General features: G+C 36.4%; 2 protein-coding genes and 1 pseudogene across 3 annotated transcripts; 2 read left to right on the top strand and 1 right to left on the bottom strand.

Annotated features, from left to right (window-relative positions):
• The first annotated feature begins 180 nt into the window (after nt 1-180).
• On the top strand, nt 181-5,952 carry LOC117703518 (olfactory receptor 5AL1-like). Of its 2 annotated transcripts, none has more exons than XM_076929011.1 (3): nt 181-898; nt 3,659-3,741; nt 4,381-5,952. In XM_076929011.1, the coding sequence occupies exon 3, from the start codon at nt 4,445-4,447 to the stop codon at nt 5,387-5,389; it is 945 nt and encodes a 314-aa protein (XP_076785126.1). In that variant the 5' UTR covers nt 181-898; nt 3,659-3,741; nt 4,381-4,444; the 3' UTR covers nt 5,390-5,952. The 2 variants fall into 2 exon arrangements, with proteins under 2 accessions (XP_076785126.1, XP_034351105.1); XM_034495214.2 differs by having other exon boundaries at nt 3,512-3,741.
• A 421-nt stretch (nt 5,953-6,373) lies between these two features.
• LOC117703519 (large ribosomal subunit protein uL18 pseudogene) lies at nt 6,374-7,335 on the bottom strand (annotated as a pseudogene).
• Nucleotides 7,336-11,503: 4,168 nt separating this feature from the next.
• On the top strand, nt 11,504-16,108 carry LOC117704120 (olfactory receptor 5AL1-like). Its single transcript, XM_034496117.2, has 2 exons — nt 11,504-11,749; nt 14,158-16,108. The coding sequence occupies exon 2, from the start codon at nt 14,331-14,333 to the stop codon at nt 15,270-15,272; it is 942 nt and encodes a 313-aa protein (XP_034352008.1). The 5' UTR covers nt 11,504-11,749; nt 14,158-14,330; the 3' UTR covers nt 15,273-16,108.
• The last annotated feature ends 3,833 nt before the right edge of the window (nt 16,109-19,941 follow it).

The raw sequence follows: 19,941 nt of genomic DNA, 5'->3' as shown, positions 1-19,941 counted from the left end.
ATTGAAGACAATGAATCAGTTACTAAGAGTTGTCAGCATGACCACTTAAGTCCCTCCATTTTCCATTGCATTGAATAGTCCCAGGAGTATGTATAATGAACCAAATGAACATAAACAGTGAAGTCACAGCCAAAACCTCTGAGCTGATGCAACACATATCTTTTTATCTTTTATAATGGGCTACAGCAAACCTGTTCAACATTTGCAGAGAAGAGAGAGAGAAAAGAGAGAGAGAGAGAGAGAGAGAGAGAGAGAGAGAGAGAGAGAGAGATCTAATTTTTTACAATATTGAACAGTAAACTTCTCATCTCTAACATTAATACTGCTAGTCTCTCTTGGCAGCACATACATAATATGTGAAAATATCTTTCTTTTAGGCTAAAGTATTTTTTGCCATTTGTTTTCCTATAAAAATACTTATGCCATAGGAATTGAAATTTTGAGTCATATCATGCCTTCAGGACAGAGTCAAGACCAATGTCACTGGGCAGTGCTGTGCTTCTGTGTGTACAGCTCTGAACCTCTATGAGTCAGAAAATATGCAGCTCACAATGGACAGCTTAAGTAACACAAAGACATGGTACCATGTGCCTAAGACTTCAGTCTCTCCAAGGGACTAATACCTAGTCGGAAACTGTATTCTCAGAAGACAAATAATTGTCTATTGAAAAAAAATACCCTTTTCCTCGCAAATCATAGTTACTGAAACTCCAATTCCCCTCAGAGTTTTAATGAACCTTTATATGTACTTATATTTTCTACAGACTCTCAAAACTTGCAGACATGCTGTGAGATACAGGCTTTGTGTTCAGAGTGGTCAACACAACTGAAAGAACTGGATTACTGGATTTGGAGTCTTCCTTAATGATTTGTTTTCTTGTTTCTTCTTCTGGATCAGGTATTCTTTTGAATTATTCAACAGGTCATAAGAAGTGCATAGAACAATAAGATATAAGTAATCACTATAATCAACTGTCATAACTTTTAAAGGTTAATGAATATGTTCCATATCATGAGATCAAGAATAATTTCAAAGGTTAATATATATGAACATGCTGGAACTATTAAACTGAACTTGGTATTTTTATATTTTACTTTTGACTAAACAGTAGATTTTTTTCTCTTTTAGTCCAATTCTTACTTAATATGAGGTATGTTAATGATATTTAGCACTTTGTCATAATATTTCATTCACAAGAATGTATAGGGCTTGAAATCAAGAAAGTGAGTGAAGAGAGAAATTAATGAGCATTCCTCTGTATTTGTAAAATACAATGTAAGTTGTCTGTGATTATTCTAGAGAAAGGAGGTTAGATACAGCTTTAAGACTGAGAGAACTGCATTATACAATGAGTAGTCTTATATTTCTTTCAAGTCCCAACATTTATATTGAGTGTTTGATAATACTGAATTGACAGAGAAAGCAGATTTTCTAATATGTGCTATCAGGGCCTCTAACAAAATTGAGAAATAGTGACTTTTTTCAAATATCTACTGTCAAATTTTCATGTTTGTGTATTGGCAATCTGTTAAATCTCAAAGACCCAACAAAAACAGAGGTTAGGTTTTTTTCAGCACACACACATAAGAAATTCTGAGTGGTGAAATTCAAAGTCAAATGTATCTACAGATATCTCTGAAACTTAACACTCTGTGAACACTGTCAACTCATTTACTTCTACATAGTCAAAGAACTAATCTTCACACTTTTTCTTCAGATTGATGTTATGTGATGTTCTCTGACTCAAAGTTCTTCATGTTTATTTATTTCTTACAAAATTATCAGTCTTAATGTTAATTTTATTCTTTAGTTCTGTATAAGTGTTCTGGTTTTATTGACTGAAGTAGGATAAAACAGGAATAATTATCTGGAAAGTATCTTGATTATTAGTTTTCCCAATAATGAATCTATCTATCTATCTATCTATCTATCCATCTATCTATCTATCTTCCTATTATCTCTTATGTCTCATCATTCTATTATATTTTCATCTATATCTTAGCTACATCTCAAATGATAGCCCATTTAGTGTGTGTGTATGTATGTGTGTGTGTGTGTGTGTGTGTGTGTGTGTTATATGACCATTTTTGCCAGGTACACTGAATATTGCTTGTAATAAACAGACATAGAATATCACAGGATAAGAAAAACTATCTGTAGATTGTACTTGATTGGATGGTCTCATATTGAATAGTAAAAGAAAGAGAGCAAAATGTTGAAGATATGACAAGTATTTAATGATTTTCATAGGTGTCAATAAACTGTACAGTACACTGATGATCATCATAGAAACAGACCCAGAAGAGAAAAAAAAGCTTGCTATGAGGCATCCCATATTGCAAAGCAGTAATTTACCACATTTATGAAAAACCAGCACTATAACTTATCAAGTGCAAATCCAGGTTTTCACAGCAACAATATCATTAAAAATGTTGGTGATTGATAATTAAGCAAATAAATGAGATTTGCTTCATTCATTCAGAACAAATGATTTTATTTATATAAGTTTGCTCATATACACTGACAAAACTAATCAATATAATGACTAATAGGTATTATATAGAAAATATATAAACACAAAATCCAGATCATAGTTGTCTCTCACTGGCAAAGAGAGTGTTGCAATTAGGTTAGTCTTTAAAAAATACATACAGGTAAAATTATACATACTAAACAGATTATATCTAGGAATATATATGTATATTCATATTGGCATGCAATAACTAGTGATAAAAGCACATAAATTTGAGACAGAGCAAGAAGTATACACAAAGATTTGGAGAGAAAAAATTAAAAGGAGAAATATTGAAATTCCATTATAATTTCAAACTAGAAAAGAAAAATAAACAAACAAAATATTAAGAAATTGAAAAGACAAAAAAAAAAAAAAAAAAGAGGCTTCTAAATTTGTGATATCTTTGCAACTTTACATTCGGTCTTTGGCCTAGTGAGTGATACATGATTGGCTGTCACACCTATTCTTTAAACAATGTGTGTGTGTGTGTGTGTGTGTGTGTGTGTGTGTGTGCGCGCACATGCATGTGTGTAAACCTACAATATAGGTGTGGCTGTGGGTAAGGGTGAGTGGTATGGAATCTGAAAATGTGTGTGTGTGTGTGTGTGTGTGTGTGTGTGTGTGTGTGTATTGGCCTAAAAAGCTCCTAGGGCATTAAACAATCAAAGATTCACAATTCAGCTCTTGGATCATATGAAGTATCAGGAGTTCTTTAGCTTCCTAAGCAATGGGTACAAATGTTTAGCATATCCTGATAAAATAATTCATCAGTCTCTGGGTTTTAAAAGGGTGCTGAGCATTTATAACCTTTTCAGGTATTATCCAAGTCATCATTTCCTCTGTTATCCCCAAACTCCAAATGAGTAAACAAACCTATAGACCTTTCTGGAAACCAGTGCTTTCTTTCCTCAGTTATAGACAGAGATGTAAGGTAGTATTATTGATTTTGATTTCTAGTAAAAAGGTCACATATTCTTTCCTTCTAAACATTGCAGATTCTATATAAATTACATATATGTTATATGCACTGTCAACTTAGAAGGCTGGTGAGAAGACTGAAATGATGTTAAGAATAATATAAATGAAAACAGCACATCCTCCACCATGGTTAAAGGAAGAATTTTATTCTGTCATCTTTCCAGTAACCATAGAACAATCTAGAAGAATGAGACTCCAAAAATGACTGACATTTTTCCCTCTGACACTGAATGTTTGAAAGTATAAGGTAAACTAATATTACCAAATTTTATATTATTAAAATAATTACTGTCATATTATTTATCTATAATGGGAAAACTATTCATACACATTCATATGTGTGTGTATCTATGGAGATTGGGTATATGATTTTCAAATTAGTATTGTTATTTTTCTGGTTTTTGAAATTTATAAATACCACATATAGGAAAAGGAAATTCAGAACTCTTAGATATAAAATAGAAGAAATTCAATAAATGTTCCTAACTGCAAAGCCTAGAGATATATATGCTTAATATGTTGTCTGATGACCTTCATTATACACCACTATTTCTTAATAGTAAGTATTTTTATACACAAAATATTTAATTTAATTGTTCAAGGAATTATGTACAAACTCGGTGGAACTGTAGTTTCCTAATAAGTTCGGCTTTCTACTTTATTTTGTAAATGTTAATGCAAGATTATTATTTCATGTAATAAAGCAGTAAGTGAAGATTTGCACTTATGCTTTACTTCCTGAAGAACTTGTCACCTTTGAGTTTCTACTTAGAGCGTTTCATTATTACCATGCAAGTAAAACCTTACCTACAGAGTGCAAATCAGAGTTCACTTTTGAAATATTTCATTATTGTCTTTTAATATAAACTTGGATTTTTTCTTACAGAATCAAGATCACTCTGAAGGTATCATCTGAAGGGCCTGATCATAAAACTCTCTACATGTATTGAATGGCCAAAGGCAACCATACAGCAGTGACAGAGTTCATCCTCTTGGGGCTTACAGAAGATCCTGAACTTCAGGTCATTCTCTTTGTAATCCTTCTAGTCATCTACTTGTTTAGTGTCATGAGTAACCTAGGATTGGTTGTGTTAATACAAATCAGTCCACAGCTTCAGTCCCCTATGTATTTTTTCCTCAGCCATCTGGCTTTTGTTGATTTTTGTTACACCTCCTGTGTCACACCAAATGCACTGGTGAATTTTTTGCGTGAGATTAAAAGCATATCATTTTATGGATGTGCAGCTCAAGTGTGTTTCTTCACCACATTTTCTGTGTGTGAAGTCTTCCTGCTGTCTGTAATGGCCTATGATAGGTATGTGGCCATCTGTAACCCTTTGCTCTATGTAATCCTCATGCCAAGGAGACTCTGCATTCAAATAGCCATTACCACATACATTTATGCATTTGTCACAGCACTTATTCAGACAGTGACCACATTCGTTTTATCTTTTTGTGACTCCAACCTAGTGAACCAGTTCTTCTGTGAAGACATTCCTCTCATGGCTCTAGCTTGCTCCGACACTCAAGTCAAGGAACTGATGCTGCTGAGCATGGCTGGGTTCAATGTGTGCTGCTCTCTCCTCATTGTTCTCATCTCCTACCTATTCATCGTGTCTGCAATTCTAAAGAAGCATTCAGGGGAAGGGAGGCAGAAAGTCTTCTCCACCTGTGCTTCTCACTTGTCTTCTATTGCCATATATTATGGGACAATCATTTTTATGTACTTACAACCTGAATCTAGCCATTCCCTAAATACAGACAAATTTGCTGCTGTTTTTTATGTTGTGGTAATCCCCATGCTAAACCCATTAATTTATAGCTTGAGAAATAAGGAGGTGAAAAATGCATTGAAGAAAAGTATAGATAAGATTCCTATAAATATTAGTAAGTGATCCAAATTCCAAGTGAAAGTACTAAGGCCATAAAAAATAAAGTCTTGTGTCTAAATTTGTCTGTGATCAAAGTGATGATATCCACTGGGATAAAATAGAGATAAGCATTTTTCCCTTGGTGTTTGTATCTTTCTCAATAATATTCTGACTGTTCTCACAATTACTTTAAAATACTGTGATGGGTAGACAGAGTCCTTGAATGTGTTTAATTGCATCTTTTTGAGAGTTTCATACATGTATTTACATCATTTCCAGCACTCTTTGTCCATGCTTTAACTCTTCCCCTGCTGTAGCACACTAGAATGTATATTTTGACATGAAACAGTTTTAAAATTATAATTAAAAGATGGTGGAAATTTGATCTAATGGTGCTTTCAAAATTATTTTATATTTAGAACTTAAATGTGTATCAAAGGATGACCTATAGAATAAATGATGCAGGAAAGATCTGGGAAAACAGGGCTAGATCATTCCTTCATATTTCTACCTTTTAATTCAGTCAACAATTTACTGTCTGACTCTGTTGGAAATCTGGTGTTCAATAAAAAGAAATATATACCTTTTATCTTATTTTTACCTTTCACTTTTGTAGGTCATAATAACTAGAAAAACAGTCAACTTGTCACACAGTTGTTTTGTTATATATTTTGCTTTATTTAGCCCAAAAATGATGTAGCGTAACACCCTTGACTTATTTCTGTTTATTTATATGACAGTGGGTAAAGCATGTGACTCTTTATAAAATGAGTTACAAATTCATTATGCATCTATGCCTTCATTAAAATGAGTGTCAAAGTGTTTGATTTAAATAATGTTAAACTATCAAGTATAAAGATAAATAATTTATTTTATAGCCTGCATTTAAAATATAAGTACCAAAGCTTTGGTACTTTTCTTTTTTCTTTTTCTTTCTTTCTTTCTTTTTTTTTTTTTTTTTTTTTTTTTTTTTTTTTTTTTTTTTTTTTTTTTTTTGCTTTATCAATCTGTTTATTGTCTTTATGAAAAAATCTTCATAGAAAATTGCTTTAGCTTTCAGCAGCCTGTTCCTGAGCTCTGAGGAAGCTTGCCTTCTTTTGAGCCACCCAGTCTTTCTTCTGGGCAAGAGACATTTTAGGACAATTACACCTCTTCTTCTTCACTTCTCTCTTGGGCTTCTTCTCATAGACTGGATTCTCTCAGATAGCAGCATGAGCTTTCTCATACATCTCCTCCAACATGTCTGGAGTGACGTTGTTCTTGATGTACTGCGAGAACTGTTTCTTATACACATCCTCGTCTTCCTCCATTAGGTAGCGCATATAGTCGGCCACATTCTGACCCATGATGTGCTTCCTATGTACCTCTGCATGGAACTCCTTGCTTTCAGAGTTATAACCAGGGAATCGTTTGCTACTATGAGGGATAGACAAGCCTCCATCCACGGCTCCCTTCAGGGCCCCGAAAACTTTATTGCCAGTTGTAGTTCGGGCAAGACCTGCATCCAAATAGCAAGTGAAGGCACCAGGCTGACTATCAATGCTCTCCACGTTGTATTCATTTCCATTCACCTCCACTTGGCCTTCATAGATCTTGTCCATGTCAAACCTATTCAGAAGCCTGCGAGCCAACAGCAGGCCAGTGCAATAGGCTACAGCATAATTTGTCAGGCCAACTTTCACACCGTATTTTGGAAGTTCATGTGCATATGCTGCGCAGAAGATAATATCCCCTTCTATGCGGGCATATGCAATCTGGCAGATGATATCTCTGTTAGTTACACCAATTATCGTCCTATATTTGGGTGTGTTGTACTTATTCTTGTCCTGGATCACCAATCGTTTCCGTGCATAGTAGTCAGTTTTACCCTCTCGCCGCCTTCTAAATCTCACTTGGTATCTTTTAAAGTAGGCCTTATTCATGACTACTTTCACGAACCCCATCTTGGGGAACAGAGACCCTCAAAGGCGGCTCCACGAAGATGTGCTGAGTCGGCTGCGCTAGGGGGAGAAAAGCACTTTGGTACTTTTCAATGAAGAAGTATTTCATAGATGAGACAGAGTAAAATTCAAATTCAAATTTGATCATGTCTATCTTTCATAACACAAAATGAAAAAGAAACATATTTTATGAAGGTGAAATTTAAAACTACTGCAAGTTTTGAGGTTGTATTGCCGTTAGAATTGTCTGTTCAAACTTTTGGAAATGGTAAAAATGAAACTCTACTGAATGGTTAGTATGTCTTTGATTCAGTAGAAATAAATTTATTTTATTTACTCTGGTGCTTTTTCAACACTATTGTGATAGATAATGAAGTTTCATCATAAAAACAAAGAGATCAGCAAAGACAGTTTGTACATGTTCCCCAAAATATGTTTGTAGTAATCAGTCATTTTCAATTGTATCATATAACTTGATATCACAATGAATTTATTCATTTCCACATAGTGAATTAGTATGTCAACTATAGATTACAATTGAATGAGATATATATATATATATTGAAGTCCACCAAAGAATCAATAACATTTTTTAAAATGTTTAAAATGTCATATATTTTTGTAAGGCAAAGAATCTCAGATCCCTTGCATTTAAAATTGATGTTGATCATATTATAATATAAAGTTCACATATATTCATGTATACACACACATGCACCAAAAAGAAAATGTTGCAAGTAAAAGTTTTCCAAGGTCTTCTCTAATGTTCTTCTCATTGTATTAATGAAGGCAATCATCTTAGAGACTCAGCTTTTCAGGTGACATCCTCCTACCCCCCACTCTAATCAAGTTCAGCAAAATTCAAAAGCATATGTATATATTCTCCAAGGCACATAATGACTCTGATACACATTTTTTTTTCTGTAAAATAATGCATTTTTGTATTTTGTAATCTATAAGGGTACTTTGCCTTTCAGATCATGTATAATTCAGCTTTTACCTAGAAACACAGAAATAAAAGGTAACAAACAAAATTATATTTCTCCCTTGAAATTTTTTTCAGTCTCAGTTTTCTCTACTTCAGTCTATTTTTAAAGGACAGAATTCCAAGCGTATAAAGTTGTTCTGCCTTGCCTGTGTTTCTATGCACCACATGTGTGTCTGTGCTGCAGAGTCCTGAAGAGCATTTTGCATAACCTGGAACTGGAATTACAAATGCTGAGGTCAATGTATGGATGTTGGGAATCTAACAAGGCTCCATTGAAAGAACAGCCCATGCTCTTATCCATGAGCCATCCCTTCAGCTCCATCTTCCACTTTCATTTAAAAACAAAAATATTTTTCTCTGCCTAGTAGCAATAGCAAAAACAAATAACATGTAAAGTTAAAATAGTGAATGTTTTTTGGAGACGTAAAGTAATAAACAGTAAATATTAAGAAGAAAATGGAATAACACAGAGGAGAGAAAACTTATGTAAGGTACTAGACTACGGGATTAATGTGAAGAGAATTAGTTGTTCCTTACAGGAGTGCCTCTAATCATGGTGCATAGAAGCATCAATCTTGAGGTCAAGGAAAACCTAGTGACATAATATTCTTCATGGGTGGAAGTGTAGTATTCAACCATCTGTTCAACCACTCCAAAGCTATTTGCCTCATTCTCATGCCACATCTCTAAATATGTTAGATTTGATTTTCCTGGTGGAATACGCTAGATCCATATCATGTCATCTGACATCTTTCCTGCCTGTTATCCTTTCTGAAAATGCCAACTAATGGATATCTGTGTGTTTATAAACATTGTGACATACTACATTGTATCCTCTTATATATAGTTGGAAAATTCCTGTCCACATTATGTGGTAGAAACACACCTGTAACTGGATCGATTATCTGACTATCAAAGTAATCTTTGTTATTGGATTCACTAGCAAAGGAAATAAAAGGCATTCATGTGACAGTCATGCTTGCAATAAGGATATTTTTGTGTCACCAGAGAAATTCTCCTCTTTATGACTAGATGCCTGGAGGATTTGGAAATGCAGAGGCAGGAAGCATGGGCTCCTCCAGTGAGTCATTAACGTGAGGAGGAGAAACATCATTCTTATTTCTTTTCTCATTCAACTACCTTTTAATCTAGCTAGGAATGGATAGCACCGTTTGGGTGTCACCTTCTGTGTGACGGTTTATATGATAAGCGATTCACAGTTGTCTGGCTATTCTTCTAATCTCTATCACTGCGAAAATCATCTCTCTTCTTTAAGCAACAGTATGTAGAAAATGGCAAAAGGAATGCATCACATTGGTCTCCAGGTGTGGATGCTCATATGTCTGATGAGCAACAGTCCTTACAAGGATTGAGTATTGTTTTCAGAGAGACAGATTATGTCCTTAAATATGAAACAGATTTGATGATTCTGCTCCTCACTATAAGTATATGTATCATTCACTAAGTAATGTTGTCACATAAACAATTCAGAAATTGGCTTTTTGATTACACACATCTGAAGCTTCATAGCTGTTTGGATTTGCTGAGGAGTTTGGATACCTTCTCTGTGCATTTTTTTTATGTTGCTCAGTGAAAATGCTTTGTATTGACACAAAAATAATTCAAAAGTAGTTAAAATATAGAATGATGAAGAGGTGTTTGTTTGTTTGTTTGTTTTGGTTAGTTATCATGATTTATGCATAACTTCTGTTCTAGACCAGGCTCCAAAGCCTCTTACTCATTTGTGTCTGCTAATTGAGATCATTCTTCCTGGGAAAACTGGCTTAGATCCATATGATTCCATTGATTAACAGTATAGTATGAGTCTGCTAATGACAAAAAGCAGACAAGCAAATCAGAAAGTGGAAATACAGTACTTATTTTTTTCTATTTTGAGACAAGATCTCAGACTTCCCAGGATGATTTCAGACAAACTATGTAACAGTAAACAACTTTACATTTCTGAAGTTCCTCGTCTATCTCCAGAATGCCATGATTAAATATCCACACTGTTATATATTTCTGCTGGAAATTTAACCCATTCTTATATGCATGATTAAAAAATGTTGTATCAACATCTCCAACTATACTAGCACTCTTTTAATCCTCTTTTAATTTGTGTCATTTGTTACCAAGACATTGGCTAAATGTTGGGACATGGATCGTGTCAGATAATGTTAGAAGTAAGAAAAAATAAAATAGTGTTATGAAGGTTCTTTAATCAATTATTAATTCAACCAACCCACTGTAATTGTTTAGAATGCTAGTTTCAAATGGAACACATAGTCTTCAAATCCTGATATGCTTATATTAAAAATGCTGTGTATTTTCTCGTAAAATCAAAGGTCTATGTTGTTCTAAATTTAATTACTAAGACTAATGTTGATATACACACTAGTAGTGATTCCATAATTAACTCTAATATTTCAGAAGTCAAAATAGGGTTTAGAGATATGGATAAAGGGTTAAGAGCAGTTGTTGCTGCTGCAGAAATCTTAATTCCTATGAGGTGGCTCACAACTGTCTGTAACCTCAGTTCCAGCAGATCCAGAGCCCTTTTCAGCCTCTGTGGGCACCTTAGTACATAAACATGCATGCAGACACAACACTCATTTTGATAAAATAAAATAAATCTTAAAAATAAAATCAGATTAATGAAGGAAATTGTGAAAGCATATTTAAGATTTGGGAGAAGGAAACTAATTTGAAACAAGGCGTGGTTACAGAAGCCTTTAATCCTATCTTTTGGGAGGCTGAAGGATGACAAAGTCTGGGTCTCTATTTCTGAATGTAAGTAACTAAATGTAATGAAGCATTAGTGTTGAAATGATTAAAAAATAATTGATTTACAGATTCTCAGAGCCCCATCTGTTTTGTGTAGAAATAATATATGCAAATATAACTATCAAATTTTGCAAGTGTAACAACATATATTCAAACTCCTTATAAGTATTAAATTCTAGGTAAACATTATTGTTCTGTTTTATTCTTTTGTTTTTATTCCACACATAAGTAAATAGTACTTAGTATCCATTTTCTTTGTAGTGGTTGCCATTCAAGTATTTATTGTTGCCTATTAAATAAATTGCATCCCAAAAGATGAACCACAGCATAATTGCTTCAGTTGCAAACTGTCATTATATTTTTAGTTCAGAAATTATTTAAATGATGCAACTGAGGAAAACTATTCTAAAGGGAGCAAGAAAACAAACAAAATATAGTCAAATACAGAAGCCATGCTAAGTGGTGTGGGCTCTACACAGTTTCTTCAAGGTTCAAGTTCCTCTGACCTCTGGAATGGACTTGCTGTGGATTATGCAAAAGAAATAAGTGATGGAGATAAAAAAAAAAACAAGTAACTGGAATAATAATGAAATTTAAAGAAATGGAAACATATCTATTTGTTCAATAACACTGAGACTGTAGTTCATAACACTAACTATTGGAGAATCATTGGTATGTACTGAGATAAGTATAGTGTAATTACTCTAACTAATCTATAAAAAGTTATTAATAAAAACTTCAAGAATGTTAGTAACTTTTAGCTTTAGTCCAAGCCACGTCTCACATTTTAGAAAGCACACTCCAAGGAGCATATTTACAGAAAGAGGCAAAGGGGAAGCCAATATAATAGTGATTATCCTAAATTGTGATTTGTGGCCTCAATAAACACAATGTGGTAGGTTTTAGAGAGAGACCTGTTTCTTGGTAGAACTTAGGTGATTGCATGAAATACATCAGAAACTTTGCCATGAGGAAGACTGTATAGATGGTGGCATCATTCATTGCATTAGGACAGAAATATTTCAATGTAAGTAAATAAAAGGGGTAGTTTTAATTGAGGAACCCTCTTCTACGTTACATTTACTTGCTTATAAAATATCTGATTGAAGCAGAGTGAGTGGTCATTATATAGCTGTGTCAACAGTTGAGACAAAATCTTGGCTTAGAGATCTAGACATTTGTTTCATAACATATGAAAAACAGCTGTCCCAAAGGTTTAATTGAAAACAGCCAATAATGTTCTTAATTAACATGGCTGATTAGAGAACACTGAAGTAAGGCACTGATTTCAATACAGGCAAAAGAAGGGAGCTACAACAGAATGTAAACATGAAAAGAAGGTGGGAAAATCCATAGACTCTGGTGACTTTACGTTCCAAAATATGATGTCTTCTCTTTGAAAGGTGATACTGATTGTCTCATGATTTATATAAGTTAAATATAAAACACCATCAAATCTGGGAAGAAAGAGAATGGTTACAAACCTAGTAAATATATTTCAAGAGAGATAAAGACGAGAACTTAGTAGGCTAGCAAATGAAGAGGAAAAGTAAACAGCACCAGGAAATTTGTCAGAGTGTCTGTTACTCAAGGGACACAGAAAAGAACAGAAGTAATGGGCCATTCGTAGAAGCCAGAGATCATGTGAGGCCTTTTTACATACCTTGTTCTAGGCTAGTAAATGTTTAAAAAATAACATAGGAAGAGAATATGAGACAAGGAGAAGTAAGAAATATAATACAACTTTAGATATTAAAAAGAGAACACTAATCCTTCTCCTACCTTATTCACGGGGAGTTAACATAAAAAGAAAGAAGTGGAAGTGGACAGGTTTGTGGAACTCGTGACTAAAACCTGTAAATTCTGCTTTTCTTTAATGTCAGAAATGTTAATGTCTAACAGGTTTAACCACAGCCTATTGATTTGTTAAAAAAGCAAAGCAATACACTTTATGATTTTTCTTCTTATGTTGAATTTATAAATACTACACCTGAACTGACAGAAGACTGTGGTTGTGGGTTCTTTGTTTGTTTGTTTGATTGATTGATTTATTGTTTTATTAAAAGAAAAGGCTGATGAATCAAAACCATCTGACTGTGATGTTCAGAGATAAGTATCCAAAATTTTATTAATAATCTGGCATATAGTATCCTTCCTGAAGTCAACTTCAATAATTTATTAGACCAGATGGTTAAAACTTTATAAACTTAAAATGATTTTCTGTAAAAATTTTAATAAGCAACAAAAATGATTTGTTGTTCTTTAAAATAGTTCTCAACATCACTGTCCTTTCTCCCTCTTCTCTCCCTCTCTCCCTCCACCTATTCTCCCTCTCTCGTTCCTTTTTCCTTTTCCCTTTTCCTCTGCCTCTCCCTTGCCCTATAGGTATTGGTGTTGGATTCAGGGTAGAAGCCCAGAAAACTCACTGCAGAGACAAAAGTTAAGCTTTATTTTCTGCATGTGTGGGCAGGCAGTCAGTTTGGGGTCTGAACTGCATCCCTGAGTGGGGAGACAGCAACATTTTTATAAAAGGGAAACACAAAGCAAGAGAGACTGGGATGGGCTTATATTAAATATAATTGCACTGAACAATTATATTTTAACCCAAGGAGTTAGGCAAATAAGTTATTATTGGTGACTGGGCTTATCTGGGTCATCTAGTTTAAGGGTTCTTGATTCAGCTCTTGTAGTCATATCTCCTCCTGGACTCTGGCCCAGAATTTTGTAATGATAAGGGACTAAGGAGTGCACAGACTGCATATAGTCTATTAAATCAAGACAAGTGACACATTTATGATGTGTATGCCTTAGTTTAGATAACAGGATAAGAGCATCTTCCCTCTTTGTAACATTTACTAGTTAATAGAAAAACATGAAACAGCTAAAGAAATAGGGTAGGAGTTGAATTCCCGGGTCTGGAAATATGAACTCCATTTGATGCTGTCAGGAAGGTAGAATTTGTCCCTGAGATAACTGGACTCAGGAAACTGTCTCCTAACAGGGGCTTGGTTGTTCAACTAGAAAAATATAAAACAAAACCAAAAACAAACAAAAAACCTATATTTTTACAAATCCCACAGGGTCCCATATTTTGATAAATCTACCTGTGGCACGTGCCATTCTGAAAGTTGAAACCATGTGAAGTGTTTCTTATGAATTTCCAGTGCAAGATCAATGAGTCAGAATCGGCTTCTGACTTCAGGTCGACATTGTATGCTCTGAAGGCTTTTAGCACATGTAACATCAATCTCCAATGGCTGACAACAATTACTCCACAGTGTCTGAGTTCATCCTTGTGGGTCTCACAGATGACTCAGAGCTTCAGGTCAGTCTCTTTGGTGTGTTTCTAGTCATCTACTTAACTAGTGTGGTGGGTAATATTGGATTGATTGTGTTAATTCAAGCGAGTCCTCAGCTTCACACCCCCATGTATTTTTTCCTGACTCACCTGGCTTTTATTGACTTTTGTTTTACCTCTTCTGTCACTCCAAACACTCTGTTAAATTTTCTACGTGAAGTTAAAAGCATAACTTTCTATGCATGTGCCACTCAGTTGTGTTGTTTTGTCACATTCGTAGTTTGTGAACTGTACTTGCTGTCAATCATGGCCTATGACAGGTATGTGGCCATCTGGAACCCTCTGCTCTATGCAGTCCTCATGCCTAGGAAGCTCTGTCTTCAGGTCATCGCCAGCACATACATTTATGGATTCACTGTGGGGCTTGCACAGGCACTGGCAACCTTCCACTTATCTTTCTGTGGCTCCAATGTGGTCAACCACTTCTACTGTGATGATGTTCCCTTAGTTGCTCTGGCCTGTTCTGACACTCATGTCAAAGAGCTGATGTTGCTGATCATCGCTGGCTTCAACACCCTCTGCTCTCTGGTGATTGTGGTCATTTCTTATGTCTGCATTGTCTTTGCCATCCTGAGGATTCATTCTGCTGAAGGAAGAAGGAAAGCCTTTTCCACTTGTGCATCCCACCTGACTTCAATCACTATATTTTACGGGACAGTAAGTTTTATGTACCTGCAGCCCAAGTCAAGCCATTCTCTGAACACGGATAAATTTGCTTCTGTGTTTTATGTGGTAGTCATTCCCATGTTAAACCCTCTAATCTACAGCTTGCGAAATCAGGAGGTAAAAAGTGCCCTAAAGAGAATTGTAGAAAAGTTATCTTTAGCCATCAAATAATTGAAAAACCACTGTGTAAAATGATCAGGTGTCTTTCATTTATATATCATCTATATTCACAGCACTGGAAACAGAGGCCCCACCTATACAATGAGTCCTCTGATACATATATCAAATGTATCATTTTTGCTCTGTCATTCTCAGTAACTGACATATGAAATAGATTTTATGAATTTTGAAGCATTCATTTTTTTTAAAGAGGAGTATAAAGAACAGAGAAATAAAACAACAGATATAGCATAAAGTTATCAATACTCCTTTAAGTCACTGTTGGAAAGTTGAAGTTTATTAGGCTCTGTGACACTGAGTGGTTTCAGTTCTATTGTATGAAATAAATATTTGTTTTCTTATATTTCAATTTTTTGTGTAATAGTATAGAAATAATTTTAAAGTTTAATGATGAGAATTGTGTTCATTTGTTTTAAGATAGTATTCCCCAACCTCTCTACTTGATCCTTTACTCTTCTGAGAAGAACTGAACTACCTGTACTACTCTTACCTTCAAATATTTAATGAACAATGTCATACTAGACTAGACCATTGGAGTGCCTAAACCTTTCAAAATTCATTGCCTCCCTGTATCAGTGTACTATTGTCAGCTGGACTCTGAACAAGTTCCTTAGCAGTTTTGCCACAACCTGCAATTGTTATGATGCATACATGATTTCACATTTCTACATCCTGTTTTTTTTTCACCTGAAAAAAAAAAAAAGCAATATCTCTTGGCCTGATTCACTGACTATGACAAATAAATCTTACCTTTAGTGGTAATAGAATTTGAACCCAGGACCTCATTAAAACATCTCAGCATTGAGCTCTACTTTTAGCCAGTGAGTGTTAAGGAAGAGAATAAAAGTGAAGGAATTGGCTGTCCCCTGCACAGGGTAGTCACTGCCTGTCATTCATACCGCATAGTATCCTGGTGTAGCATATAGCTGTCCCAGGGATACTTTTACTTAGTTTTACCTCTTTGTGTTGGAATAGCTTTAGAAAGGTCAAGTTGCCCTAACCCCTCAACTCCTCCCCCTGGAAGCCACATTTGAGAGTAAATGAATGGCTTCTAACTCCTCTTGACAACCTGTTTTACACCAAAGACATATCCTTTCCTGCTGAGAAAGCATCCTGCTAAGTAAAAACTGTTTGGTTCCTCAGGAGGAATGAAACTGTGTGAACTTTTACCAGATCAATGTTTACATTGTAAAGCCTCCTTGGCTGGCACTATGTGAAATAAGCCTCTTCTACTTTAAACAACTTAAGCTCCTTTGTCTTTCCTCCAAGAATCTTTCCCAGGCAGGAGCAGGCTAGAGTACTCAATATACTCTCTTTTATTTTCTCCATTAATTGATTCATCTATCCATTTTACATCTGGATCTCTGAACCCCTCACAGAGTCTCCCCCCCCCCCGCCATCTCTTCCTCTTCTTCTCCTTTGAGAGAGTGGGCCCTCCTCTGGGTATCCACCACTCCTATCCTGAGGCATCAAGTATCTACAGGGTTACGTGCATCTTCTACTGTGGCCAGACAAGGCAACCCAGTTTGGGAACAAATTCCAAAGATAGGCAACAGCTTTAGCGATTTCTCTCTCTCTCTCTCTCTCTCTCTCTCTCTCTCTCTCTCTCTCTCTCTCTCTCTCTATCTCCAGTCACCTTAAGTTTCTCTTGTGGATTTCAAAGTAACAATAGCCTTTTAGGAATCGTTGGTAGTATGATTTTATTTATTTATTTATTTAGTTAGTTAGTTAGTTAGTTAGTTATATCCCAAATGCTGCCCCTCCTGGTCTTTCTTCAGAGTTCTTTTCCCTATTCCCCATCACCTTCACTTAGAGAGGGTAACCTCCCCACCACCCAATCACAGCCTGCATCCACTAACCCTGGTGTATCAAGTCTTCTCTGCAGGATTAAGAGCATCCTCTCCCACTGAGACCAACCCTGTGCTACATATGTTCCCTGGCCTTGAACATTCCTCTTCATGTTCTTTGGTTGGTGGCTCCATCTCTAGGAACACCCAGGTGTCTGGGTAGTTGACACTGTTGGTTTTCCTGTGAAGTTGCCACCTCCTTGAGGGTCTTCAATCCTTCCCCTACCTCTTCCATACGGGTCCCTGACCTCCTTCCAATGTTTTCTGTGAGTACCTGCATCTGTCTTAGTCAGCTGCTGGGTAGAGTCTCTCAGAGGACTGCTATGCTAGGTTCCTCTTTGCAAACACAGCATAGCAACACTAACCATTTGAGGGATTGTTGTCACCCCATGGGATGGTTCTCAAAATGGGCCTGTCTCTGATTGCCCATTCCTTCAATCTCTGTTCCAATTTTGTCCCTGTATTTCTTTTAGACAGGACCAATTTTGGGTCAAAAGTTTTATAGGTGTGTTGGTGTCCCCATCCCTCCACTGGGAGTCCTGTCTGGCTAACTGTGGGTAGGTTCTTCAAGTTCCATATCCTCACTTTTGGACATTTTGGCTAAGGTCACCTGTACTGAGTCCTGAGAGCCTCTCTCATCCTGTGTCTCTGGGACTTTCTATTCTCCCATCACCCACCCAGACAGTTGCATATTTCCATTCATTCTCCTGGCCCTATGGGCCTCTCTCCAGTCTCTCCCCATAACTGATCCTGACCCTCCTATTGCTCTCTCCTTCCCCTCTCCCACCCAGATCCCTTTCTCTGTCTCCCATGACTACTTTACTCTCCTTCTAAGTGGGATTCAAGCATCATCACTTGGGCCTTCCTTTTTGTTCAACTTCTTTGGGTCTGTGGGGGTGTACCATGGGTATTCTAAACATTTTGGCTAATAGTTTCTTGTCAATGAATACATATGGTTGAGGGATAACATAAAACCTATTTGTCTCCGTTTAAGGACCAGGCCTAATTTTGAAAAGAAGGCCATAAGGTACCACCAGTTCCAGGAAGAGACCATAAGTCCCAGGAACTAGGGAATAAATCCCCTCCCAAAGAACAGCCTGGAGATATCCACAAGAATAGGCACTCAAAATTGCTCTAAAGTGATTTTTTTTCCTTTTAAGATGAGAGCTGTGGTTTTTATTTTGTTCTCGATTTTCAAATAAAAGTAACATATCATTTGCCAGACATTTTCCTGTATCAAAAGCTAGGTGAACTGTTTGAAATGAATTATTATCAATACTTTTTGTACAGTCCAATTATATTTAAAGAATGAAAGCATTTGAAGCAATATATGAAATGAACCAAAGCAAATAAGGTTAGCAAGTATAGGAACCTACATTTTAGTTGAATTTTGAACAATCATAAAGCTAGATTTTTTTAAAATCAACACTGAAGAGTATTAGATCTTTTTCTTACGTTGTAACATGATTCAGAAATTCTACGTCCTACATTTAACTTTATATGAAAACTCTCAGAAACATTAGATTAATCCTAATAAGGAAACTTGTTTCACACAGAGAATTTAACCATCTCCTTTCAATCCCATCAGAAAAGAGTAAAAGACCACTTGCCAACACCATAGGCTAATAAACTAAAGCAAGCTTTAAGATGAGGTTCAAGAGACCAGAACTGGACGAGGGAAAGATAATGTTTCTATAGTTCCAAATAGGGAATATATAAACAAATGAACCAAGGGATAAAGGGATGTTGGAGATGTTGGAGATTTTTTTTTTTTTTGTCCTGGAACTCACTCTGTAGACCAGGTTGGCCTCAACTCGAACTCAGAAATCTGCCTGCCAATGCCTCCCAAGTGCTGGGGTTAAAGGCGTGCACCAACACTGCCCAACGATTGATTGGTTCATCCTTAACTGAACTGTGCACCCTGCACAATCCATATAAATATCTTAATGATACTAAAATCTTAGTTGTGAAATGTAGGACCATGAAAGGCAACCTGGTTTCTGGTTGAGTACCAGCTGGAAACTTCTGGAGACCCCAGGTGATCCTGAGGGTCCCCAGGTGGGATGCAGGTGACCCTAAGGGATGGCATGTGTTTCGACAGGATCCCAGACTCCAGGCTCCTGACTCGAGGCCACATACCTCCATAGATCTTTGCCTTTCAGTCAGTAGGACAACACCCTCTCGCCTCTCCACAGGTAGAGGGCATGACTACAGGCCACAGAGCCTTAAGACAGATCTCCAGCTTAATGAGGTACCTAAAGGCCTGAGGGGCATAGCCAATTAAATACTTCTTCCCAGACCCTCCTCCTTGCAAAAGATATTTAACCTCAGGCCCGCCCTGAAAATACTGGGGTATAGTTTTCATCTAGTTTCCACCATGACAATAAACATCTTAGGACCACAGACTGTTTCTTCTTCTTGAAATGTGCTGTGGAGAACAGTGGAGCAGGCCTTCATCCACAGAGCCGCTGCCTAATCTCCTGCAGAAGAACTCTCTGCATTCCCAACTGCTGGAGACTACCAGCCAACCAAGCCAAGTAAGCAGTGACTAGGCCAAAAACTGTCATATACATTGGACTTAGCCTGAGCTCATCGCTACTGATCCTCTTACAGGCTGCCAATCTAGCCTGTAGGCCCCGACTTTGTTCTTGGCCCTTCTGTGGGCTCCCCCAATGGTGCCTGGGGCCCAAGAGCCTGAGAACCAGCAGGTTTCTGGCCGCCTTTTGGCCCAGGGAACACCCAAGCCAAGAGCTCTGGCTCTCTGGGGGACCTCAGATTTCACTCCCCCACTCCTAGCAGGGTCCAACAACTTC

Source organism: Arvicanthis niloticus, chromosome 2 (assembly GCF_011762505.2).
Source record: "Arvicanthis niloticus isolate mArvNil1 chromosome 2, mArvNil1.pat.X, whole genome shotgun sequence".
Classification (NCBI taxonomy): Eukaryota; Metazoa; Chordata; class Mammalia; order Rodentia; family Muridae; genus Arvicanthis; species Arvicanthis niloticus.
This window is presented reverse-complemented; position numbering and strand designations above follow the sequence as displayed.